The sequence below is a fragment of the Loxodonta africana genome, chromosome 3 (assembly GCF_030014295.1).
Source record: "Loxodonta africana isolate mLoxAfr1 chromosome 3, mLoxAfr1.hap2, whole genome shotgun sequence".
NCBI lineage: Eukaryota > Metazoa > Chordata > Mammalia > Proboscidea > Elephantidae > Loxodonta > Loxodonta africana.
In genome coordinates this window covers 24,998,207-25,026,109 of record NC_087344.1, presented here as the reverse complement: position 1 = coordinate 25,026,109, position 27,903 = coordinate 24,998,207, and the positions used below count along the sequence as shown (strand labels likewise).

General features: G+C 40.9%; 1 protein-coding gene across 1 annotated transcript in view; it reads left to right on the top strand.

The window, feature by feature from the left end:
* The window catches only part of LOC104846170 (zinc finger protein OZF-like), a 38,630-nt gene extending 25,738 nt beyond the window's left edge, over positions 1–12,892 (top strand). The window contains exons 4-6 of the mRNA XM_023552393.2: positions 3,774–3,897; positions 4,895–5,018; positions 5,370–12,892. Of these exons, the coding sequence (XP_023408161.1) occupies positions 3,774–3,897; positions 4,895–5,018; positions 5,370–6,609 (1,488 nt within the window). The 3' untranslated portion in view covers positions 6,610–12,892. The remainder of the gene's footprint in view (positions 1–3,773; positions 3,898–4,894; positions 5,019–5,369) is intronic.
* The last annotated feature ends 15,011 nt before the right edge of the window (positions 12,893–27,903 follow it).

Genomic DNA, 27,903 nt, shown 5'->3' with positions numbered 1-27,903 from the left:
TGCTGTGTTTGTTTAGTTGCTGTAAATCTTTCACTGGTTCTGAAGTTCTTATAAAGCTGAACATTTTTCTTTTTTAATGTGTATGTGTGTTCCTAGTGGACAGAGTGTGGAACTACTTACGTCACCCTCCTGCTGACCTATGTCCCATTGCTCTCCATCCCTTTACTTTTAACATTTGTTTCTTTATATATAATAGGGATTTCTTGTAGACAAAATTCTATATTGTTTTATTTAGATAAAGTGATTGTTGGTATAGTTTTATTAGTATCTACCTTATTTGTAACTCTTTTCTATTTTTTGCCCTTTCTTTCTGTTTTTGTCTTCCATTTTTTCCTCCCTTATCCTGTTTAAGTTGAGCATTTTCTGTGATTCCATTTTCTCTCCACTCTTGTTGTTAGGTGCCATCAAGTTGGTGCTGACTAATAACAACCCCATGCACAAAAGAACAAAACACCACCCAGTCCTGTGCCATCCTCACAATCATTGCTATGCATGAGCCCATTGTTGCAGCCACTGTGTCAATCCATCTCATTGAGGATCTTCCTCTTTTTTGCTAACCCTCCACTTTATCAAACATGATGTCCTTCTCCAGGGACTGATCCTTCCTGATAACATGTCCAAAGTATGTAATACTAAGTCTTGCCATCCTTGCTTCTAAGGAGTATTCTGGTTATACTTCTTCCAAGACAGATTTGTTTGCTCTTTTGGGAGTCCATGGTATATTCAGTATTCTTTGCCAACACCACAATTCAAAGACATCAGTTCTTCTTTGGTCTTTATTCACTGTCCAGCTTTCACATGCATATGAGGCGATTCAAAACACCAAGGCTTGGGTGCAGCCAATTTGCCCAATCCTGTGACACAACCTTGCTTGCTGGAAGTGAAGAGGACTTGAAGCACTTACTGATGAAACTCAAAGACCACAGCCTTCAGTGTAGATTACACCTCAACATAAAGAAAACAGAAATTCTCACAACTGGACCAAGAAGCCACCTCATGATAAATGGAGAAAAGATTGACGTTGTGAAGGATTTTATTTTACTTGGATCCACAATCAACACCCATGGAAGCAGCAGTCAAGAAATCAAAAGGCACATTGCATTGGGCAGATCTGCTGCAAAGGACCTCTTTAAAGTGTTGAAAAGCAAAGATGTCACCTTGAGGACAAATGTGCACCTGACCCAAACCATGGTATTTTCAGTCCCCTCATACACATGTGAAAGCTGGAGAGTGAATAAGGAAGATGGAAGAAGAATTGATTCCTTTGAATTGTGTTGGCAAAGAATATTCAGTATACCATGGACTGCCAAAAGAACGAACAAATCTGTCTTGGAAGAAGTACAAGCAGAGTGCTTCTTAGAAGCAAGGATGGCGAGACTGCATCTTACATACTTTGGACATGTTGTCAGGAGGGATCAGTCCGTGGAGAATGACATCATGCGTGGTAAAGGACAGGGTCAGCAGCCAAGAGGAAGACCTCATTGAAAAGGATTGACACAGTGTCTGCAACAGTGGGCTCAAGCATAACAACGATTGTAAGAATGGCACAGGACCAGCCAGTTTTGTTCTGTGGTACATGGGGTCGCTATGAGTCAGAACCGACTAGATGGCACCTAACAACTAACAAAAACGACATGCGTCTTTTGATTTCTTGACTGCTGCTTCCATGGGTGTTGATTATGGATCCAAGTAAAATGAAATCCTTGACAACCTCAGTCTTTTCTCTGTTTATCACGATGTTGCATATTGGTCCAGTTGTGAGAACCAGCTACAACCAGCAACAACAATTATAGATTTAATCTGTATGTGGAGGTGTAATCCATACTGAAGGCTGTGGTCTGATCTTCATCAATAAGTGCTTCAAGTCTTGTTCACTTTCAGCAAGGAAGGTTGTATCATCCACATATTGCAGGTTGTTAATGAGTCTTCCTCCAATCCTGATGCCCCATTCTTCTTCATATAGTCCAGCTTCTCAGATTATCTCCACTCTTAGCATATAAATAATATTTCTTGTTTTACTTTTTCAGTGATTATGCTAGAGTTTGTGGTATATACTTGTAATTAATTCAGTATACTTTAAAATTACACTGTACCTCTTTTTTGGTAGTGTAAGTATCTTAAAACAGTATTCCCAGTTCTTTCCCTCTTGTCCATTATAACATTGCTATTTTTCATTTTACTTACCACTACATTATCACTGAATCTATTATGGCTATTATTATTTAAACAAATTGTTATCTGTTAGATGAATTAAGCATAAGAAAGATAAAATATTTTATTTTACCTCCATATCTTTTTTCTCTAATGCTGTTTCATCCTTCTTACACATCCAAGTTTCTGACCTATATCATTTTCCTTCTTACCTGTTAAGACCTTTTTTTAACATTTCCTGCAAGACAGGTATACTGGTAGCAAACTCTTTCAATATTTGTTAGTCTGTGAGTGCCTTATTTTTTCTTTACTTTAAAGGATAATTTTCCTAGATGTAGAATTCTAGGTTGGTTGTTCTGTCAATCCTGTAATATTTCATTCCACTGTCTTCTTGCTTGCATGGCTTCTGAAGACAAGTTGGCTGTACTTTATCTACCTCCTCTGTAAATGTGATTTTTTTCCTCTTTGACTTCTTTTCGATTTTCTTTTTGTGTGTGGTTTTCTACAGTTTAAATATGATATACCTAGGTGTAAATTTTTTGTATGTATCGTGCTTGTTGTTCTCTGAACTTCCAGATCAGTGGTTTAGGGTCTGTAATAAATTTCATAAAATTTTTAGCCATTATTACGTCAAATATTTAATTTCTCTCCTTCTGGTATTCTCATTACACGTATGTTACAACTTGTGGTTCACAGTTTTTGGATATTCTATTCCACCACACCACCCCCTCTTTTTTTGTATTTTGGTTTTGCATATTTCTGTTGAACTATTTTAAAGCTCACTGATTTTTTCCTTGACTGTATCCAATATATTGCTCATCCCACTAGAGTCATCATTCATTTCTATTATGTTTTTGATTTCTAGGATTTCCTGTTGATTTTTCTTAAGAGTTTCCACCTCTCTGCTCACATATGATTTTGAAAATGATCTACTTTTTCAACTGCCCCATAGGGTTTCCAGGGAGTGACTTGTAGATTCAAATTGCCAACCTTTTAGGTTAGCAGCCAAGCTCTTAACCACAGTGGTGCCACCAGGGCAACATATGAATCATATTTGTATTAAATTCTCAGTTGTTAATTCTAAAATCTCTGACATATCTGAGTCTACTTCTGATACGTGCTTTTTCTTTTCAATCAATGGGAAAAGCTGCCAGTCCCTCAGTGTTTCCCAATTATTAATAGCCTATCTTGCTTTCACCCTGCATTTCGTGTTTTGTTATTTGTTCCAGTCAGCCTTGGCAAATTTGATTTTTTCCACAAAGAAATGATTATCTGAATGTGGAAATGGTCTTTCATTCACAGATGATTTCTTTCTCATCTGTTATGTTTTCTGCTTGTTCTGAACTATAAAAATAGAGAAGAATAAGACTAGATAGGTCATATACTGTGGAGAGATAAGTTCAATGTGTCTTAAATGTTGTCAAGTCTATGACATAAGATGTCAACAGCCAGGAGGTAAATGCAGTCAGTGAAGGAATGTCACCAATGGCCAGAGTCCAGAGTAGAACACAGAACCTTGTGTGACCTCCCTGATTTCTCTACTCCTCAGGACTGTCAGCCTCACCCATCCTTTTGCACACATTGGGGAAGATGGCTGATCCAGAATATGTATGATGTTTTAGGACTCAGTGGTCTTTGAGGATGTGGCTGTGGCATTTACCCAGGAAGAGTGGGCTCTGCTGGATTTTTCTCAGAGGAAACTCTATAGAGATGTGATGATGGAAACCTTCAGGAACCTGGACTCAGGTAAAAATGGCTTCATTTTTCTTATTTAGTGAACAAATATATTGTACTCATCAACCTTTTTATAGGATTTGTGTTAAGGAATTGCAGCATATTGGCAAACATGTCAGGCATTTTTTCTGCCCTTATGAGGCTTAGACCCTAGTGGCTTCCCCATGAAAGTAAAAGTCTGTGTACTGAATTGCCTAATTCTCTTATTAAAAACTTTTAGTTTCTTTAAGTGTTGTAAGTGTAAGCACTGGCTTCAGGGGACATGTTGTGGAAAAGAGAGATTTGTGGTTTGGGACCTCCTTGGCATTTTAGAAAGCTTATTACACATTTGATGTGATTATTTTGCTAAAATAAACTCCTACCTGTGTATCTATAGAGACTGTGGAGACCAAAGTATTGGCTCAGTGTGAAGGAAATGTGCCTGTCTATTTTCCCTCATAATCTGTCTTTCCCCATGAACACCATGTCAGCCACACTAATTTTCTCCATGAGAAGCAAGGGAAAGGTCTTAGAAGAGTGGAGATAGGATTTATCCAGAGCTGTAGTGTCAGGGAGCACCAACAAGGCAAGAATTCTTTGAAGGACTAGCCTTGCTCGAACAGAATTACATTTGAAGAAATCAGCTTGAAATAATCTCTTTTATTTTGACGAGGTGGAAGTTATACACCTACCTGAGCTGACTTTTCTGATTTTTCTTCAATCCTCTCATACCTTCTGTGTTTGTGGAAAGAGAACTCCCCCATTTTCTCTTTTAATATTACCTTTACACATATGCATTGTTTGTGATACCTTTTTATTTTGATTTCCTAATTACATTCTGCTTATGTCACCATCACTCTCAATTGTTACGGGATTATTTCTTAGTAAATTTCTTACTCTTTTGACCATTGCCAAAAGCCTGTAACAGCCAAATGCCCCAAAGTCAGTCATTCTTCACATGTGCATAGTTCCTCATAAAACTTCCTTACTGTTGTATCTTGTGAAACTGCACTTAAAATTATTGGGTCAGTTTTTAAACAGGATAATAATGGACAAATGTCCATGAAGAATTACTTCTGGCCCTCCATGTTAGGAGAAATATGTAAATTCTGTGGCATTGAACATCAGCACAACAACAGAAGAAGGCACGTGAGGTGAGTATTAGTCACATGACAGTAAACACTGCCTTAGGAGGGTCTTCAGGTGTCATAATGTTGCATGCATGTATGTAAAACTAGCTCTAAAATGGTGTGTTCACATAGTTTTCACAACACAGTATTTCCATTAATATGAATCATATATAGAGTATTTGAACCATATTTCACTTACGCCTAGTTATCAAAAGACTCCATTGTTTAGAAAAACTGACTATAATGGACACATCCTCTGTGAAATGATTCAACCTATATGCAACAACTCAGGGCACAAAACATACATTTACTGTGTATATTAATTGTGAAACGGTAGCAAGTGTTATTCCAATAACATGCTTCCTATTTTTACAGAACATATACGGTAGAGAGCCTCTGTGAAAGTAAAGATGGTAAAGTAAATAATGGTGAAGAAGGTAATCAATATGGAAAAACTTTGAGCTGGATTGGAAATCTTATTAGGCTCAAAAGAACTCCTGCTGGAGTAAATCCTTCTGAATGCCTTGAGTGTGGAAAAGCCTTCACGGATCATTCATCATCTGAGCATCACATCAGATCTCACACTGAATACAAACTTTATCATTGTAAGGAATGTGTAGAATACTGCAGATATCCTTCTTACCTAAAACCTAATGTGAGAGAGAGACTTTGTAAATGTAAGGATTTTGGGAAACTTAATAGTTATTCCTTACCCCTCACTAAACATGTAAGAACTCACAGTGGACAGAGGCCTCATGAATGTAAGGAGTGTGGAAAAGCCTTTAGTTATCTGTCAAGCCTTACTAGACATATAAAAACTCACAGTGGAGAGAGGCTTTTTGAATGTAAGAAATGTGGGAAAGCCTTTAATCGTTCTTCAGTCCTTGCTACACATTTACGAACTCACAGTGGAGAGAGGCCTTATGAATGTAAGGAATGTGGGAAAACCTTTAGTTGTTCCTCAAACCTCACTAGACATACAAGAACTCACAGTGGAGAGAGGGCTTATGAATGTAAGGAATGTGGAAAAGCCTTTAGTTTATCCTCACACCTCACTAGACATACAAGAACTCACAGTGGAGAGAAGCCTTATAAATGTAAGGAATGTGGGAAAGCCTTTAGTCGTTCCTCATCCCTCACTACACATATACGAACTCACAGTGGAGAGAAGCCTTATGAATGTAAGGAATGTGGGAAAGCCTTTAGTCATTCCTCAGCCCTCACTACACATATAAGATCTCACAGTGGAGAGAGGCCTTATGAATGTAAGAAATGTGGGAAAGCCTTTAGTTGTTCCTCAGCCCTCACTACACATATGCGAACTCACAGTGGAGAGAAGCCTTATGAGTGTAAGGAATGTGGGAAAGCCTTTAGTTTTTCCTCATCTCTCACTATACATATAAGATCACACAGTGGAGAGAGGCCTTATGAATGTAAGGAATGTGGTAAAGCCTTTAGTTGTTCCTCTCACCTCACTACCCATATAAGAACACACAGTGAAGGGAGGCGTTATGAATGTAAGGAATGTGGGAAAGCCTTTAGTCAGTTTTCACAACTCACTAGACATGTAAGAGTTCACACTAGAGAGAAGCCTTATGAATGTAAGGAATGTTGAAAATCCTTGAGTTAGTTTTCATACCTCACTGGCCATATAAGATCTCACAGTGGATACAGGCCTTATGAATATAAAGATTGTGGGATTGCCTTCAGTTGTTTCTCTTCCTTTAAATAAACACGTTAGAACTTATGATGGAGATAGGCCTTATGATAGTAATATGAGAAAGCCTTTAGTCAGTTCTAACATCTCACTGATGATATAAGATCTCACGGAGAGAACCTGCGGTACAGTGAATTGCTGTCATCTGGTCCTTCTAGCCATGATCTTGGAAGTCTCACAAAATGACTATGCAAATAAAGTGTATGGAAGCCTCATAGGTTATTGGTCAGTTTTACCATCCCAGTAGGTTTAAAAGAGAGCCAGTCCCCAAGAAGAGTGGGAGGACCTCATTGCCATCAAGAAGACAGGGCAGGAGCCAAGTACATCCTTTGGAACTGGGGTCCCTGCACTGAGAACCTCCTAGAACTAGGAGGCAGAGAGAGCTTAACACTGTAAGAGAAGTGGCATGAGACAGAAGCGGCAGCAAGCACAGCAAAAAAAAAAAAAAAAAAAAAGGCAGCAGTAGAACCAAGACACTGGTACAAGACAGCATGGTGGGCTTCCCAGCACACGGAATGAGGCAGTCACGATGGGCTTGCCAACCTACAGAGTGAGAGCTGAGCACCTTCAGCCAGGCAGCTCTCTGGCTGAGTAGGTTGCCTCTGGGTACTCATTGACAGAGTTAGGCTTGCTGACCCACGGAACTAGAGAACTGAGCGCCTTTGGGCAGGAGGCTTCCTTGCCAATGGCGTGCCTTTTGGCATTTACTGACACAGCTAAATAGCTGTAACCCTTGCCCAAGCAGGGCAGAGGCCAGGTCCGAGCAGGGCCTGGTAGCAACAAGAGCCTGACCAGGATTTGGTGGCAGAGACCAAGAAGAAGCTGTCCTAATAGAACTGTATCCTGAGTTGTTCCTGTTACCTCCATGTTGATCCTGAAATGTAACCTTCTACTTCCCTAATAAACACCATTGATCGAGTCTGGTCTGTGACTTCTCTGTGGCTGTTGCAACAAATTATCAAACCCAGCACAGATGTAGAGAGTGCCATCAGGGGCATGGTTTGTGTCAGATTGGTAAAAAGGTTGTAGAGTGGAGGTACGTTTGACGTCCACTTCGTAGGAATCGGCTTTGGTCTTTGGGCTGATGATGGAGGTGATTCTCTCTGCTCCTCCTGAAGTTAGAAGATGGCTTCTGATGCCATACCATTTTTACAGAAGCCTTATGAATGGTAAGGGATGTGAGAAAGCCTTTATTCAGCATTCCTCGGTAGACATCTAAGAACTCACAGGGGAGAGAGGCCTTATTTATGTAAGGAATGAGGGAAACTCTTCAGTTCTGTCTTAGCCTTTTGAAGACGTGAGAATGTTCACGGGACAGGAAAAAGTATGTGTAAGTAATGTTGAAATGCTTTTGGTAATAGCTCATCTTTTAAAAATCTGAAAGAAAACACATGGGAGGGACACCATGTAGTGTGAGAAATGGGAAAGTTTTTGCTTTTCCTCCTGTACTTTCCAAGATCTGAAGTTTTATGTATATGGGAAAGCCCTCACCAATCACCTGTTAAATATGTGAGAAGTCGTACTTCTGAAAAATCATGGGTATGTAAGGAACATGGAAACATCTACAAATCTTTTGGGATTCTTAGAAAATATGTGAAATAATATACTGTGGATTGATCCTATGAATGTAAAATATGAGGAACTCCTTCAGTGTCCCTTCTCACTTAGAAGCCCTGTGAGGCCTCACATGCTGAGACTGTGTGACTGTAAGTCAAGTTACCTTTCAGTCGTAGCAGATGACTTTAGATGAGTATCAAAATGTCATTTTGGTTCTTTTATGTACAGATTGTCTTTATTACAAAATCCCATCAACCCATATGTAGTATCATGAAGTGTGTTTTCTTTTTACCGACTATATCTTGAGTTTTTATCCTTTTTCACATTATAATGCAGTTTGTTTTCAGTATAGAAAATTTGATTTTTACAGGAAATTATAAGGAAAAGGAAAAAGTCAACTCAATATCCCATCACTCTTGTTGCTTGGGTATTCCCTTTAGCCTTGTTTGTATTAGAAAGCAGTGTTTGCTTACCATATCTCATTTATATTGTATGTGTAGTGCTGTACTGAACATTTTTTCTGTTGCTTCTCTCATCTTTCACAATTATTATCCTTGGTTTACTGATGATTAAACTGCACACCATCTCACAAAAATGCACCTTGCAAGTGATACTGTGTGAAGCAGGGTTTATGTGGAAGGAGAGTTCCTCTTAGGGGTTCATATGGACCCACAACATGACCTAACAGCAATGAAGCTTCTGCCCAGCACAGGCCCAGAGCCTGTTTTTTTTAGGGTCCAGCATTTGGTAATCCCATGGTTCCTGGAGACTGTGCCAGTCCAGGAACTGAGGCTGCAGTTACTGGGGTGGACTGGACAGGCAACTGCTTCTCCACCTGAGGTGCATACCTGCCGTGGGGCCTGGTGGTTTATCCAGAGCCACTGCCCCATGCTGAACTGGGAGCTTCCTCCATGGTGCTTCATGTAAGGGGCCTGAGAAATGGTGACCATAGGTAACAGAAGCATTCATATTAAGCCTTCTGTTGGCCTAGCAATTCCCCTTTCAGAATCATCCTGTGAAAAATCCCTGGGCACCATGTTGTTGTCGTTGTTAGGTGCCATCAAGTCAGTTCCAACCGATAGCAACCTTATGTACAATAGAATGAAACACTGCCCAGTCCTGTGCCCTCCTCACAATCATTATGCCTGAGCCCATTGTTTCAGCCAGTATGTCAGTCCATCTCATTGACGGTCTTCCTTTTTTTGCCCACTCTCTACTAAGCATGGTGTCCTCTAGGGACTGATCCCTCCTAATAACATGTCCAAAGTATGTGAGACCTAGTCCCGCCATCCTGGCTTTTAAAGAGCAGTTTGGTTGTACTTCTTTCAGGACGGATTTGTTTGTTCTTCTGGCAGTCCAGTGTTCTGGTGCTATTCATAAGGTTTTTTCAGGCTAATTCTCTTCAGAGGTAGACCACCGGGTCCCTTTTCCTAGCCTGTCTTAGTCTGGAAGCTCAGCTGAAACCTGTTCGCCATGGGTGACCCTGCTTGTATTTGAATATACGAAAGCCCCCACAGTACGACAAACTGACAGACATATGGGGGCTGGGCACCATAATGGTGTCCGTTGAACCTGCCCGTTGACATCTAGTTGATTCTGACTCATAGCAACCCTATAGGACAGGGTAGAACTACCCCCATAGAGTTGCCAAGGCTGTAATCTTTATGGAAGCAGACTGTGACATCTTATGGAGCGGCTGGTGAGTTCTGAACTGCTGACCTTTTGGTTAGCAACTGAGTGCCTATCCACTGTGTCACCAGGGGTCCTTCCATTGATCCTAGTGATAGTGGAAATACCGAAAGTCTGGAACCATTGTCACTGTACAACAGGAACGGAGTTTTCAGTAAATGCCTGGCTGCATGTCACAGTATTATACTGTCAGTAAATTAATTTCGTGAGAAAAAGTTTAGTCCCCAGTAGGAGAGGCAATCATGCTGTTGTTTGAAAGCCACAGTATAAGATAGTGGATAGATGATGATGACAGTTTTATAAAACACTTGCATATGCAGACAAACCAGCCTGTAGAGAAGCCTAGAACATTGACAGGGACTCTCTCACAAAGGTGAGGCTGATTTCTGTAGTTTCTTTGATTCTCCCTAACCTGCAGGGTTTTCTTCAGTCATTGTTCATTCTTTGTATAACCATTTTCTTAAATTTAAAAATAGTAATTTAATTTGCAATGTACAGTAGTAAGAGTTTTGACAAATACAATTACATCATATAACGAGTACCGCAATGACTGTACAAAAGAGTTTTCTTCCTGCCAAAAACTTTCCTAATGCTGCCCATTTTAAGTCAGGCCTTCCCCTCACCCTGAATGCCTGGTAGCTGTTCCTGTACATGTCATTCACTATGTAGCTTTTAGGTTCTGGCTCCTGTTATTTAGCATAGTGAATTTTAGATTGCTCTATGTTGATAAATGTACCAAGTTTGTTTCTGTTTATTGCTTTTTTGTAGTATTGCATTGTATGCTGCCAGTGGAAGGACATTTGAGCTTTGTCCTATTTTTGTGACTAAAGCAGCTGTAAACATTCAAGCGTAGATATTTGTGTGTGTGAACATAAGGTTTCATTTTTCTTGTGTATATCCTTATGAGTGGGATGCTGTGTCAAATGGTAGGTGTATGTTGACCTTTGTTAGAAACTGCTGATCTTTTTTTTCCCCCTGCATTCTCTTTTATAGTAATTTTATTTTGGTGAAAATATACACAGCAAAACATTCTCCCATTTAACAATTTCTACATGTATAGTTCAGTGACACTGGTTACTTTCTTTTTGTTGTGTCACCATTCTGTCTACACCCAAATTTTTTCACCACCATTAACATTGGCTTGCTGCCCCCTGTTTTAGAGCTGGGCCAGAATGAGCTGATTCAAAGCCCTGGAGGAAAGAAAGACAGCAGTGTTCAGATCCCATATCCCACAGGAAGCCACTGAAGTCCAGGGTCACTAGGTGGAGCCCTCTGGTTCGGCACACAGAACCCCTCCTCTTTGGCACCTAGTGTCCCAGAAACCTGACACAGAAGTGCATGTCCTTGGCCGGCTGCCATATTTGGTCACACTGCTGCTCCTGTGTGTGGAGGATGTCGTGTCTGTCAGCATCCTTCCTGGTCCAGTACTTCCGTCCCATGATCTGAGGGCACTGCTCCCGCTGTCCTGAGCAGTCCTGGTCTCTCCGGCTTTAAACCAACACGTTGCCTGGTCCTGTGCCATCCTCATATTGAAAGCCTTTCTTTCACTGACCCCCTACCACACATGAAGTCTTTTTCCAGGGATTGGTCCTTCCTGATAACATGTGCGGAATAAGCAAGACAAAGTCTTCACCATCCTCGTTTCTAAGGAGCATTCTGGCTGTTCATTCTCACAAGTCCATGGTATATTCAATATTCTTCTCCAACACCACAATTCAAATACGTCAGTTCTTCCATCTTCCTTGTTCATCTACCTTTCACGTGCATATGAGGCAATTGATCCCGTATAGATTCTAAAAGAGTTCAGTGTTCAAGACATTTTTTACTAGTTAAGCTAAACTATTGTTTGATTTTGAGAAGATGTCAGGGGATATTTTTGGTTTAAGATTTAAAGATTTTCTCAGGGCAATAGTTTCATGGGTTTATCCAGCCTCCGTGGCTCCAAAAAATCTGGATTTCGTGAGAATTTAAAATTCTGTTCTGTGTTGCTTCCCTTTTGATCAAAGATTCATCCATAGAATCTGTTTTAGTTATCTAGTGCTTCCATAACAGGAATACCACCAGTAGGTGGCTTTAACAAACTATTTTCTCACAGTTTAGTAGGCTAAAAGTCCAAATTCAGTTCTCCAGCTCTAATGGTAGGCTTTCTTTTTCTGTTGGCTCTGGGGGAATGTCCTTGCCTCTTTTTGTCATCTCTTCCTTGTCTTCTTGGTGATCTCATGTGGCATGGTATCTACTCCCATTTCTACTTTCTTAATCTGTTTCTTTTATATATCAAAAGAGATTGGCTCAAGAAACACCCTACACTAATGTTGCCTCATTAACATAACAAAGAAAACCCATTCCCAAATTGAATTATATGCACAAGTATAGGGGTTAGGATTTACAACATATTTTGGGGGAATGCAATTCAATCCATAACAGAATCTTTGATCAAAATGTTCAGTAATGATAGCCAGGCAGCATCCACTTCTGGTCTCATGACAAAGGGGGCAGATGATCATGGAGGCAATTAGCCTCACGTTCCATTTCCTCCTCCTATTTCCTGACTGTTCCTATTCTTCTGTTGCTCCAGTTGAATAGAGACCAATTGTATCTTAAATGGTTGCTTGCAAGCTTTGAAGACCACAGGCATTACACAATGAACTAAAAGGTAGAACAGAAGCACTAAATGTGATATTAGGCCAGTTAACTGGGAAGTCTCATGAAACCATGAGTCTAAACTTCTAAACCAAGGCATCAAATCCCATGAGGTGTTTGGTTATACATAAGCAGCCACAGCAGCTCTGCGTTTTTTTTTTTTGGGGGGGGGGGGGTCTTTGTAAATATATTTATCACACAATATTTGCCAATTCAACTTTTTACAGGTATACAATTTATTGACAGCAATTTCATTAATGGGCAGTGCAATGCCCAAAAAAAAAAAAAAACCAAACCCAGAAATACATTAAAATTACCTTTTCTGTTCCTCAACAAAAGACAGTAAAAGGACAAGTGGCAGAATGAAAGAACATACTTAAAATAGATTTAACTAAAAAGGAATCATATAGATAGTTTCTACAAATCAATAGGACAGGTGGAAAAACTCGTTTAAAAAAAGACATGACTTGTGAACAAGACCTTTACATAATAAGATCTCAGGCAACTCAGATATGAGATAGTGCTCTGATTCATTAGTCACAAAGAAAATGAAAATAAAAATCACAGCTCAAAATACATACCAAAAATAGCTAAAATTGACCAAACTCACTATATCAAGTATTGGTGAGACTGGAGAAAGTGGATTTTTCATGAGTTGCTGGTTGGAGTATAAACTGGTACAGCCACTTTGGAAAATTGCCTGGTATTATCTACTAAGATGGACATTTGTATACTGTATAACTCAGCAATACAGCATCAGATTTGCACCAGACATACAAAGATGGATGCTCATAGCAGCCGCATTTGTAATAGCCGAAACTCATAAACGATCCAGACATCCATCACCAGTAAAATGGGTAAACCGTGATGTGTGAATATAATTTAATTCAATCCAGCAACTGAAATATAACTACCTGCAATAACATGAATGAATCTCACAAACATAATATTGGGTAAAAGGAATCAGGCAGAACTAATCTATGAGGTTAGAGACGTGGGAGGGAGTGGTGACTGGAAGGGACCAGGAAGGTGTTTTCAGAGAGCCTGGTTATGTTCTATTTCTTGGCCTAGGTGGTATTACACAAGTGTTCACTTTTTGGTAACTTATCAGTCTGTTCACTTATGATTTGAGCCCTTCGCAGATTATATGTTATACTTTAATAAACATGTTTTTTTAAAAAAGAAAAACATGAAAGTGCAACAGTGAATGAAAAACACAACTCTTGCCCCGTAGAAAAGTGCTCAGAATTCTAACCAGAAAGTTTGAAGGAAAAAAAAAATTTTGAAACACAGAGTTATTTAGAGTCAATGACATCTGGAAATTTACCTTATTAAGGTGAAGTTGTAAAGATACACGTGTGTGTGCCTGTATACATAAAACATGCACATATACATAACATGGAAACCCTGGTGGTGTAGTGGTTAAGTGCTACAGCTGCTAACCAAAGGGTCGGCAGTTTGAATCCGCCAGGTGTTCCTTGGAAACTCTATCAGGCAGTTCTACTCTGTCCTATAGGGTCGCTGTGAGTCAGAATCGACTCGATGGCACTGGGTTTGGTTTTTGGTTTGGTACATAATATACATAAAATTGAATGTGTGTATAACAAACCCAACCAGGTGTTGTCGAGTTGATTCCAAAACATGGGGACCCCATGTATTTCAGAATAAAACTGCGCTTCATAGGTTTTCAGTGACTGATCTTTTGGAATTAGTTTGCCAGGCCTTTTTTCTCAGGTGCCTTTTGGTCGATTTGAACCCCTAGCCCTTCTGTTAGTAGCCTAGCACCAAACCATTTGTGCCACCTAGGGAATATATAGAGAGGGAGGGGGAGAGGGAAAGACACTATCAGTTGCACTGCCTCACACTCTTTCTGGCCCTTGGTATAAAGGCAATGTTCATACTTTTTCTGATGCTAAATCCTATTTTTTTATAAACATCCACTGAACATAGTCTTATGTAAAGTGGGAAGGAATCAGACATTCCAATAAAACATAACCAGTTCAATTATAGAGGAATATACAGGATGCTGAGGAAGCAGGTAAACAATTATTCCAACACAGAGGGCTCCTCAGTGAGAAGACCCAGACTATGGACATACGGATTGACCTTATGGACAGGTGAGTGTCATCTGGGGTAAAGAAAGGAACAATGCCTCAAACAGAAGAAAAAAACATACATTAATGCATACTGTGGGGAATGCATGAGAGCAATTTGAGAACTGCATTTAGATTTGGGAATGTTAAAAATTAGAGTAGATGTAGGCAAGACCAAGGCCTTTTGTACTTTATCTGGTAGAACAGCAGAAGTAATGTGAGGTTTTTCTATTTAGGGAGAAACATTAATACGTTTACATGTAGAAACATCAGTAATAATGCTGCACAGAAGAGAGGGATTCAGAACTGAAGGCAGGGAGCCAGCGAAGGAAATTATTGTGATAACAGAAGGAATTAGGATGTTAACAAAAGCAGTGGAAGTGAAAATGAAGATGAAATAAATGTGAGATGACTTTAGAGGGCAGAAGTAGTATGACTTTGAAAGGAGTCCTAGTGGCACAATGGTTAAGTGCTCAGCAGCTAACCAAAAGGTCGGTTTTGACTCACTAGCAGCTCTACGGGGAAAAAAAGATCAGGCAATCTCTTGTAAAGATTACAGCCTAGAAAACCCTATGGGCCAGTTCTATTCTGTCCTGTAGGGTTGCTGTGAATCAGAATTGACTCCATGGCACACAACAATAACAACAAGGTGGGGTAAATGTTTGGATATGATTAGCATACAAAGGGGACATATTTCATTTTCTCTCTCTGAGCTCCTGGAAATTGCTGAGTTTTGTCCAAAGTCAGGTCCAGCATAATATTTAGTAAAGATTTCTGTATGGTGTATTAGAAAGAATACTAGACTTTGCATCCAGAGATCAAATGACAACTTTGGACTTTGTCTTTCTGACTTAGCAAATGTTGCTAAATTTTAGTTTTGTCATATGTACTGTGCTGGAATGCTGTGAAGATCAAATAAGGAAATGTATGTCATGATCACTTAACACTTTTTACTTGATTTTTTAATCTGAATCAGTATTGTAGAGGCCGGAAATCTATGTGGAGACTAAAACAAAATGTGGAAATTGAGGATAACATTTCTGCCAAGACCAAAAAACATGATGAAACCTGGTCTCACAAGGCAAATGTTGAAGATTTTAAATAGCCTAAACTTTAGAGATAAAAACTAGGTTGTCTATTTATTTGTAACTAAAGCCCTGCATTCCAGACAAGCTGGCATCTAGCTATTTGAAACCTGGTCAACAGACATTGACCCCTCAGACCTGTGTTGTTTTGCCTTCTTAGCCAAAAAATTCTCAGGAAGAAAGGATTTCAAGAGACACTTTGATGTATATCCAAAAGTTTCATCGAAACTACTTGGACTTCCCTGACTTCCTTTGTTCTTTGAACTATAAAAACCCTATACTGCCTCATCTCAGGTGCAACACCCAGTCTCATACTGTGTGTTGTCCAGTTCATGAAATTTATGATCTCTAATAGATTATTCAAAAGAGATTGCAGCAGTACACCAACAGGGAGCTGCCAGAAATTCAAGCCAGATTTAAAAGAAGTCGTGGAACGAGGGGTATTATTGCTGATGTCAGGTGGATACTGGCTGAAAGCAGAGACTACCAGAAAGGTGTTTACCTGTGTTTTATTGATTATGCTAAGGCGCTGGACTGTGTGGATCATAACAAATTATGGATAACATTGCAAGGAATAGGAATTCCAGAACACTTAATTGTGCTCATGAGGCAGACGTTCGAACAGAACAAGGGGATTCTGTGTGGTTTAAAGTCAGGAAAGGTGTGTATCAGAGTTGTATCCTTTCACCATACTTAATCTGTATGCTAAGCAGATAATCCAAAACCTGGACTATATGAAGAAGAATGGGGCATCAGGATTGGAGGAAGATTCATTCACAGCCTGCAATGTGCACATGACACACCTTGCTTGCTCAAAATGAAGAGGACTTGAAGCACTTACTGATGAAGATCAAAGAACTACAGACTTCAGTATAGATTGTACATCAACATAAAACAAAAATACAACTGGACCGATAAGCAACATCATGATAAACAGAGAAAAGATTGAAGTTGTCAAGGATTTCATTTTACTTGGATCTGCAGTCCACACCCATGGAAGCAGCAGTCAAGAAATCAAAAGACGCATTGCATTGGGCAAATCTGCTGGAAAAGACATCTTTAAAGTGTTAAAAAGCAAAGATGTCACTTTAAGGACTAAGGTGCACCTGACCCAAGCCATGGTGTTTTCAGTCACCTCATATACATGCTAAAGCTGGACAATGAATAAAAAAGACTGAGGGAGAATTGACGCCAATGAATTAGGGTGTTGGCAAAGAATATTGAATATACCATGGACTGCGAAAAGAATGAACAAATCTGTCTTGGAAGAAGTACAGCCAGAATGTTGCTTAGAAACAAGAATGGTGAGACTACATCTCATATACTTTGGACATGTTATTAGGAGGGATCAGTCCCTGGAGAAGGACATCATGCTTAGTAAAGTAGAGGGTCAGCAAAAAAGACCTTCAACGAGATGGATTGACACAGTGGCTGCAACAATGGGCTCAAGCATTTTGACTGAGCAGCATTTTGTTCTGTTGTACATAGGGTCTCTAGAAGCCGGAACCAACTTGACAGCACCTAACAACAACAGTAAATCTCTAGCATTGTTTTAACTTTTAGAAATTATTCAACAGTGCTAGTGTCAGAAGGAGTGGGATCCTTGCAGTGCTGAAGCCTCTGCAACACCATGGATTTCGTCATACAACAGCTTGGTAGCAGCTGAGCTGATCGGGCTGTTTGTCTCCACACATTCTTGTGGGTCATTTAGTTAAAACCCCTTTTTGATTTTGAGTTCTGTGCTTTACGTAGCGGCTGTCTAAGGCTTATTTTTTTATTTGTCTTTTGTTGTCAACTTTGAAACTTTGAAAATGCGGCCCTGATGAGTAGTGCAAACTCTAAGGGAGCTTTGGATGTGCCCCTGGGCACACCAGCACACCAAATTGTCAAGATCTTTGGGCCTGGATCATGTTTGTATTTGTGGCACACCATAACCAAAGACAGTTTAGAGAATCAATGGACGTCATAGAGGGTTTTCTCCTTGGACAAGCTTTTTTCTGTGCAGTAAATTAGAATCTCAGTGGTCTAAAATTGAACAAAGTCAATGGGATGCATGTTTTAGTGGGTATTAGACGCTTGTAAGAGACAACAAGAGTCTAAATTGTCCTTTTTAAAAGCTGTGGTCTCTAAATTAACAATAGCTAATAAGGACTCAAGAGGGTTAGTGAAAAAGAGGAAGACCGTCAATGAGATGGATTGACACAGTGGCTGCAATAGTGGGCTCAAGCATAACAAGGACTGTAAGGATGGCACAGAACCAGGCAGTGTTTCATTCTGTGGTACATAGGGTCACTATGAGTCAGAACCGACTTGACGGCACCTAACAACAACAACAATAAGGAGTTAAAGGATGCACACAAAGCCTTAGAGTGCTCTCTAACTGAGCAAGTGGCTTCTTTTCAGCTTCTCCCACTATTGTTTCCCCTGCTCTTTTTTTCCTATGGCGCCTCCTCACCTACCTCCATCATTGTCTCTTTTCTGCCAGCAATATTGGACCTCTTAATCCTTCCACTCTAGTTTCTAACTCAGCAGAAATGACTTCAGTTGAAAAACCACCAGAGGAAGCTAACAAACCTCTGCAGTTTATTTATTTTTTTTTTGTTGGGGCAAGAGAAGCTCAATTATGGATGAAAGAGGCTGATTGGAAAGATCCAGGAAAATCTTCAACTGTAAAAGTCACTGCATCTGCTTCTGAATTGTTAGAAAATGATGGAGCTTCGGGAGAATCTGAAGGGCTATTACCAGCTATTTCCCTTTATCAGCAGATTGAAACAACTTTCTTAATTATTGGGGAACCCTTTAAATTTTTGCTAGAGCTGAAGCAACTATTTCAGGTATAAACCACAACTTATTACCTAAGCCTCGGCCTTGGAGTAAACAAACTATGAAAATTGTTGGGGTAAAGTCGGGAACGACTCGATAGTACTTTTTTTTTTTTTTTTTAACTAATCAAGTTCAAACTTCAGTGAAAACTGAACCTGTTCAAATTAATTGCAGCCCTATCAAAGATCTCCATTCTTTATTACTCTGCCCTGATGCTCCCATTAGTCTCTTAGGGGACTTTCTAATGAAATGGAATTGTTCCATTACCTTTGATGAAAAGGGGGAAACTATTTTAAACTTCCCTGATGTTCCCTCCAAGGACACATCTGAGGAACCTTTTATGGTTATACTTATTTCAAGCCTTAAAGCATGCTGATTCAAAGTCCAGAGAGATCACGGAGGCATTTTCTGGTTTATTAGCCAAAGTGTTCCGCTCCCTAAGGGCAATCAATTCAACAGACATAGGGTTAACTCTGCTGAGCCCATTCGAGAACAAATCTGTCTAGATCAAGAATTGTTTAAAATTCATAAATACCTCATAAAACCAAGAAGCAGTTGAGAAGATTTTTAGGGTTGTGTAACTATTGTTGCACATGGATTCCGAACTTTTCATTAATGGTCAACTCATAAAAACCCACCCACTGTCATCAATTCCAAATCACAGTGACCCTATAGGAGAGAGTAGAACTCCCCCATAGGGCTTCCAAGGCTGTAACATTTACGGAAGCAGACTGCCACATCTTTCTCCCGTTGAGCGGCTGGTGGGTTCAAACCACTGAACTTTTGATTAGCAGCCCAGCACTTTAACTACTGCACCACCAGGGCTCCTTTCAATGTTGATACAAATTATTAAAGGGGAAAGCATCTATTCCCTGATTCTGGCTTCAGATGAGAATAAAGCTATTGATAATATAACATGTGTTCTGTGAACTGGACTAAACCAAAGGCTGAGAAGTTTCCTGAATACAACCAAACACTTCAGGGGTCAGGGTAACCGGGGCGGGGGTCTGGGGGCCATGGTTTCAGGAGACATCCAGGTCAATTGGCATAACAAAGTTTATTAAGAAAATGTTTTACATCCCACTTTTGTGACTGGCATCTGGGGTCTTAAAAGCTAACGAGCAGCCATCTAAGATGCAGCAATTGGTCCCAACCCACCTGGAACAGAGGAAAATGAAGAACACCAAAAACAAAACAAAAATATTGACCCAAGAGACAGAAAGGGCCACATAAACCAGGGACTCCATCAGCCTGAGACCAAAAGAATTAGATGGTGCCCAGCTACTACCAATGACCACCCTGACAGGGAATACAACAGAGTCCCTGATGGAGCAGGAGAAAAGTGGGGTGCAGAATTCAAACTCTAGTAAAAAGACCAGACTTAATGGTCTGACTGAGACTGGAGGGACCCCAGAAGACACGGCCCCCGGACTCTCTGCTAGCCTGAAACAAACCATTCTTGAAGCCAGCTCTTCAAAGATTAGACTAGACTACAAAACATAAAATGATACTTGTGAAGACTGTGCTTCTTAGCTCAAGTAGATAAAAACATGAGACTAAATGACCAGCTCCTGTCTGGAGGCAAGATGAGAAGGCAGAAAGGGACAGGAGCTGGTGGAATGGACACTGGAAATCCTGGATGGAAAGGAGGAGTGTGCTGTTACATTATTGGGAGAGCAACTAAGATCACATAGCAATGCATGTATAAATTTTGTATGAGGAAGTAACTTGAACTGTAAACTTTCATTTAAAGCATAATAAAAATAAAATGTGCTCTGCACTCTGCTGCAATGTTAGGGTATCCCAATTATAACTTAGCTTTCTCTCTTTTTATTCATAAGAAAGAAGGGACTGCCTTTGGAGTGCTAACTAAAAATATAATGGGCACCAAAGACCTGTAGGTTATTATAGTTTGCAACTAGAACTGGTGGCTAGTCCCTATCCCCCTTTCTTGCAAGCTACTGTGTCTTGGCATCTATCTTACCGCATCTCTCTTCATGCATCTCTGTTTTCTTACTTGTTCTAATTCGATCTTTTTATATTTTGTAAGAGATTGACTCAAAACACACCATATAATCCTACCTCATTAACATGACATGGACAACCCATTCCCAAATGGGGTTATAACCACAGGTTAGGATTTACAGCATATTTTATGGGGAGGAGACAATTCAGTGCATAACATTCAACCCTTTGGCCCCCAAATATTCGTGTCCTTGCCATATGCAAAACACATTCACCCCATCACGTTATCCCAGAATTTTAAATCAACTGCAAAACTATCATCTGAATCATCTAAATAAAATATAGGTGTGTCATGAATTATGTCCCCCAAAATTATCTGTCAACTTGGCGAGGTCATTGTCTACCATTTTGACTTCTGACATTTTTTCCCTATGTGTTGTAAATTCTATCACTATGATGTAATAAGAGATAGATTAGTGACAGTTATATTGATGAGATTTTCAAGATTAGATAGTGTCTGAAGCCAATCTCTTTTGAGAGATAAACGAGAGAAGTGAGCAAAGAGACATGGGGACCTCATACCACCAAGAAAGCAGTGCCAGGAGCAGAGTGTGTCCTTTGGACCCAGGGTCCCTGCAAGGAGAAGCTCCTACTCTGGGGAAAGATTGATGAGAAGGCAGACAGAGAGAGAAAGCCTTCCCCTGGAGCTGACACCCTGAATTTGGACTTTTAGCCTACTTTACTGTGAGGAAACAAACTTTTCTTTGTTAAAGCCATCCACTTGTGGTATTTGTGTTATAGCAGCACTAGATAACCAAGACAGGTTGAGACTTTAGGCATATTCCATCCTGGGGCAAAATTCCTCTTCGTCTGTGAACCTGTGAAACCTAGCTTTTAAGTAATCTGTTTCCGAAGTACAATGGTGAAACACACTCAGGGTAGACATTTCCATTATAAATGGGAGAAATTGGAGAGAAAGAAGGGATAAAGGGTACCAAGCAAGTCCAATAGCCAGCAGAACAATTTGCATTACCTCTGAAGTCTTGGAAATAATCCTCTGTTCTTTGGGACCATCTGGGCAATGGCCTCATCCTCCAAACTCTGGGTGTTGGTCATGCCTTCTGGATTCTGAGTGGAAGCTCCTCAGCCCTGGGCTTCAGCTCCACCTTCCTGGCCCTTGGTATGGCAACTCTGCTCCCTCTGCTTTAGGTAGCCCCATATTCCCAGTCCATCTGAGTGGCGAATCAACCCTCAGCCCTGGCAGGTCTTATTTTGCCTCTTGGTCATGGCAGCCTCACCCCCTCAGGTTTGGGCAGCGGCTCCATCCCCGTGGCACACCTTAATGGCAGCCCAAGACTCTGGAACCGAGTTGGCAAAATCCAACTCTTTGAAACCCAGGAGGCTGTGGCCCCCCGCCCCTTGAAACCAAGAAGGCCCTGCTTCCCAGCCTCCTTCCAGCAGGCCAGCTGATCTCTGAGCTGCTCCAGAGACGGTCTTCCTCCTCTCTTGGGGACAACAGATATAGCTCTGTTGGCTGACCTCCCACCTGTAGAACTCCAACAGGCAGACAGTGCTCCTTCCTTTCATTCTTTCTCCATCTCCTTCAGTCTAAACTGATGGGTTTTCTGATTTGGTAGTTGATTAGATCCACCATCCAGAGGCTTAATCTCTTTTACAAAAGACCGTGTAGCCACGTTCTTGGTGAAAATTTTAGGACACATGATATGGATTGAATTGTGTCCCCCTAAAATGTGTGTCAACTTGGTAAGGCCATGATTCCCAGTAGTGTGTGGTTGTCCACCATTTTGTGATCTGATGTGATTATCCTATGTATTGTGAATCCTAACCTCTATGATGTTAAAGAGGCAGGATAAGAGGCAGGTATGTTAATGGGGAAGGACTCAATCAACAGAATTAGGTTGTATCTTGAGTCAGTCTCTTTTGAGATAAAAGAGAGAAGCAAGCAAAGAGGAGAGGGACCTCATGCCACCAAGAATGAAGTGCTGGGTGTGGAGAGCGTCTTTTGGACCCAGGGTCCCTGCACTGAGAAACTCGTAGACAAGGGGAAGATTAATCTCAAGGATCTTCCCCCAGAGTTGACAGAGAGAGAAAGCCTTCCCCTGGAGCTGGCACCCTGAATTTGGACTTCTAGCCTCCTAAACTGTGAGAAAGTAAATTTCTGCTTGTTAAAGCTATCCACTTTTGGTATTTCTGTTACAGCAGCACTAGATAACTAAGAATTTGGAGCTGGGAGTGGGGTGCTACTCTAAAAGCTTATCTAAAATGTGGAAGCAATTTTGAAACTGTGAATGTGTGGAAGCTGGAAGTTTTAAGGTGCTTAATGGAGGAAGCCTAGATTGCTTTGAAGGGACTGTTGGTGGAATTATGGACATGAGAGTCAATTGTGATGAGGGCTCAGAAGGAAGCTAGGAGAGCTGTAACACCAGAGATGGCGCAGATGGTGAGAAGCAGCAGCAGAACCAGGGTACTGGCGAGAGAAGGCATAGGAGCCGACCTGCAGAGCAAGAGTTGAGTGCCTTTGTGTAGGAGGATTCCTGGCAGAGTGGGGTGCCCCTGGCACTTACTGGTAGAACTAAAAAGCTTTGGAACCCTTGCCCGAGAAGGGCAGACACTGGTCCAGCTCACAAGCTCAAGGAGCCAGGAAGCAAAAGCTGAAGAGACAAGGAGCACAGGAAACAGAGCTGTGTCCACCTCAGAAGGTAGGACCATGACATCTGTAGTCTCAAAGTGTGGAGCCATGGCCTCTAGGGTTTCAAAGAGTCAGATCTTCACCAACTCAGTTTCAGAGTGCAGGGCTGCCTTTCAAGAGTGCCAGCAGGATGGGGCCATATCCACAGCCCATAGCAGAGGGGGTGGAGTTGCCCTGCCCCAGGGACAGGAGAATGGGGTGTAGTGGATTGAATTGCGTCCCCCAAAAATATCTGTCAACTTGGCTAGGTCATGATTCACACTATTGGATGATTGTCTACCATTTTGTCATCTGATGTGATTTCCCTAATGTGTTGTAAATCCTGTCACTATGATGTAATGAGATGGATTAGTGGTAGTTATATTGATGAGACCTACAAGATAAGATAGTGTCTTAAGCCAATTTCTTTTGAGATATAAATGAGAGAAGTGAGCAGAGAGACATGGGGACCATATACCACCAAGAAAGAAGTGCTGGGAGCAGAGCATGTCCTTTGGACCTGAGGTCCCTGTGCAGAGAAGCTCCTAGGCCAAGGGCAGATTTAGGACTCAGACCTTCCTCCAGAGCCAACAGAGAAAGCCTTCCCCTGGAGCTGACAGCCTGAATTTGGACTGGTAGCCTACTAGACTATGAGAGAATAAATTTCTCTTTGTTAAAGTCATCCACTTGTGGTATTTCTGTTATAGCAGCACTAGATGGCTAAGACACAGGGCCTGCCACGGTCAAGGTGATGGAGTTGCCACTCAGATGGCCTAGGAGAATGGGGCTGCCCAAATGCGAAGGAGCATGTTGCTGTTCCAGTGAACCTGGAAGGCAGAGCTGAAGCCCAGGGCCAAGGAACCGCCACCTAGAATCTGGATGTGTGGCCAACACCCAGAGTCTGGAGGGCAGGGCCATTGCCTAGATGGTCTCAGAGAACAGAGGATTATTTTCAAGCCTTGAGAGCTAATGCAGTGTGTTCTGCTGACTTGCTTGGTGCCTGTTATCCCTTCTTTCCCACCAATTTCTCCCATTTGTAATAGAAATGTCTACCTTGTGCCTGTTCCACCATTGTACTTTTGGAAGCAGATAACTTATATTCTAGATTTCACAGATAAAGATAAATATTGCCACAGGAGATTTTTGGACTTGGAGTTGGTTTAGGAATTTTGGGATGAGAAAAAAAATTTTTTTTTTTTCTTTTTTTATGATGGATGGAGTGAATGTGTTTTACATGTAGCAAGGGCTTGAATTTTGGGGGCCAAAGGGTAGAATGTTATGGATTGAATTCTATCACCTAAAAATGTGTGTCAGCTTGGTTAGGCCATGATTCCGAGTATTGTGTGGCTTTCCACCATTTTGTGATATGATGTGATTATCCTACGTGTTGTATATCCTAACTTCTATGATGTTAATGAGGCAGGATTATAGACAGCTATATTAATGAGGCAGGGCTCAGTCTGCAGGATTAGGTTGTATCTTGAGTCAATGTCTTTTGAGATATAAAAGAGAGAAACAAGGAGAGAGGGCAGGGACCTCATGCCACCAGGAAAGAAGTGCTGAGAGCAGAGCACATCCTTTGGACCCACGGTCCCTGTGCAGAAGCTTCTCAACCAGGGGAGTATTAATGACAGGGACCATACCCCATCCACTTGTGGTATTTCTGTTATAGCAGCACTAGATAACTAAGACAACACGTGGCCTTAGTTTATGCAACAGAATTTTCCAAATCTTTAAGTTCTATTTTCATTTTGCACCATTCATTTTTTAAGCTCATGTCTTTCCTCTCGAATTTTACTGTAAATGGCAAAGAGAAGCCACAAGGCCCCTTTAGGATCTTGCTTAGAAATCTCCTCAGCCAGTTATTCAAGCTCATCATGTACAATTTCTACCTTCCAGGAAACATTTGCACATAATTCAGACAAGTTCTTTACCACTGTATAAAAAGCATCGCCTTTCTTCTACTGTCCAATCACATGCTCATCATTTTCTTTTAAAACCTCACCAGAAGCACATTTAATGTCCACATTCTAGCAACATTCTTTTGCTGGCACTGTATGTATTCTCTAAGACGATAAAAACTTTCTCTATAGCTCTCCTCACTTCCTTCTGAGCCCTCATTAGAATCACCTCTGACGTCCGTAATTCTACCAACAGTCTCTTCAAGATAATCTAGGCTCTTATTATTGTTGCTAGGTGCCATCAAGTTGGTTCCAACGCATAGTGACCCTACGTACAACAGAACAAAACACTACCTGGTCCTGCACCATCCTCAGTCGTTGTTATGTTTGAGTCCATTGTTGCAGCCACTGTGTCAATCCATCTCGTGGAGGGTCTTCCTCTTTTTTGCTGACCCTCTCTACCTTGCCAAGAATGATGTCCTTTTCCAGGGACTTGTCCCTCCTGATAACATGTCCAAACTACATGAGACGAAGTGTCACCATCTTCACTTCCAAGGAGTACTCTCAATGTACTTCTTCCAAGACAGACTTGTTTGTTCTCTGGCAGTCCATGATTCAATATTCTTCACCAACACCATTATTCAAAGGCATCAACCAAAGAAGAATTGATGTTTTTATTGTCAGACACCTTAAAACTCTTCCATCCTCTACCCATTACCCAATTCCAAAACTGCTTCCACATTTTAGATATCTGTTAGAGCAGCACCCCATTCTTCCAGTACAGAATTCTGTATTATCTAGTGCTGCTATAACAGAAATACTTTAACAAATAGAAATTTATTCTCTCACAGTTTAGGAGGCTAAAAGTCCAAATTCAGGGCACCATCTCTAGGGTAAGGCTTTCTTTATCTGTCAGCTCTTGGGGAAGTTCTTTATTTCTTTTCAACATCTGTGGGCCCAGCATTCCTTGGAGATCTCTATGTGTCTTCCCTGTATCTATCTAGGATGTTCTCAGCACAGGGACCCCAGGTCCAAAGGACATACTCTTTTCTTGTTCTTCTTTCTTGGTGATAGTAAGCTCCCTGTTCCCTCTGTTCACTTCTTTCTCCTTTTACAGGGTCGCTATGAGTCAGAATCGACTCGACGGCAGTGGGTTTTTTGGTTTTAAGACAAAAGTTGTGACTTAAGCAAGGGTGTGACTTGAGTAAGGGTGGTGTGACTTAAGAAAGGGTGTGACCTGAGTCACACTTTGTTTTCAGGCTGTGACTCAAGCTACACGGAACCCTGATCCTACCTCATTAATGTAAGCCTGTGCCCATTTCTGTCAGGTCAGTTCCGATTCATAGTGACCCTATAGGTTAGAATTCACAACACATCACAAAATGAAAGATAATTACATTATATCACAAAATAGAGGACAATCACACAGTACTGGGAATCATGGCCTAACTAAGTTGACAAATATTTTTTCAGGACACAATTCAATCCATGTTCATGTTGATTCTAAGATGCCTTTCTAAGGCTGATTTGTTGAAGAGGGAATGAATACATTTTGTTGCATATTACAAGTTATTAGAATTACAGCCCAAAGCCACATTTTGGTTGTTGACGCTAATTGAATTAATAGCACATGTGTGATCAACCATGAATATTTGCTCTGTTTAAGAAATTTGCCGGATGTGGTAGACACAGGTTGTCTGTCTTCTCTTTCCTTCCTTTGTGGTAGTGGCCCCTCTTTCCCACCCATGGTTCACAATATCCTCATAGAAATGGCTCATGGTAACTGACCAAAGCTAGACCAATCAAAGTTCAATCTCTTGTCATGATTATACTTGTAACCTTAAGCTCACGTGTTGTCAGCAAATTTTTCTGTCATATTGGCTGGAAAATCAGAAGGAGCCAGACAACATGAGACAGAGAGAGAGAGCGTTGAATATGTGTGAAGCAATTCAGTGATGAAGAGGAGAGAGTAAGAGAAACAGAGACTATCTAGTCCTATTCCTGGAATCATCATGATCCTAATGTTTTGGTTCCATTCTTTGGGTTTGGTGAGCTGCCCCTTTACCTTCGGACAAATTTTCATATATACTTTAGATACAAGAGTGGGTTCTTTTACTTAAGAGTATTTGTAGCAAACCAGATCACAAGGATTGTATTGAAAATCAGTGTGATTATCATCAGTAAAGGATTTTTTCTATTAACCTCCTAGTGATGATTAGAAAATGATTGGGGTATTTACCCTCTAGGGAGAAATTTACCATAGAACTCCGTGCAAATAGGAAGAAGCATGTTTTTTTTTACTGAGTGCGTCGTGCACTGCTGCACATAACAAAGTCCCCAGGCTCCTAGTTTGTACTTGTTGCCTAGAGCTGGTGTGGGGTTTGCTCTGGGAAAAAGCCCATGGTGGTAATTTGGAGAAGGTTTATTTTGGTTGACTGGGGTCACTATAAGTTAGAATCGACTCGACAGCAATGGGTTTGAGGAGTTGTATTGTGATACTTTTAACACTACACTACTCGATGTTTCCCAAAGTGTGTCTATGAAACTACTAATCCTGTCTTGGTTATGTAGTGCTGCTATAACAGAAATATCACAAGTGGATGGCCTTAACAAACAAATTTAATTTCTCACAGTTTAGGGGGCTAGAAGCCCAAATTCAAGGTGGCAGCTCCAGGGGAAGGCTTTCTCTCTCTGTCAGCTCTGGGTGAATGGCCTTGTCTCTTCAGCTTCTGTTTCCTGGTTCCTTGGAG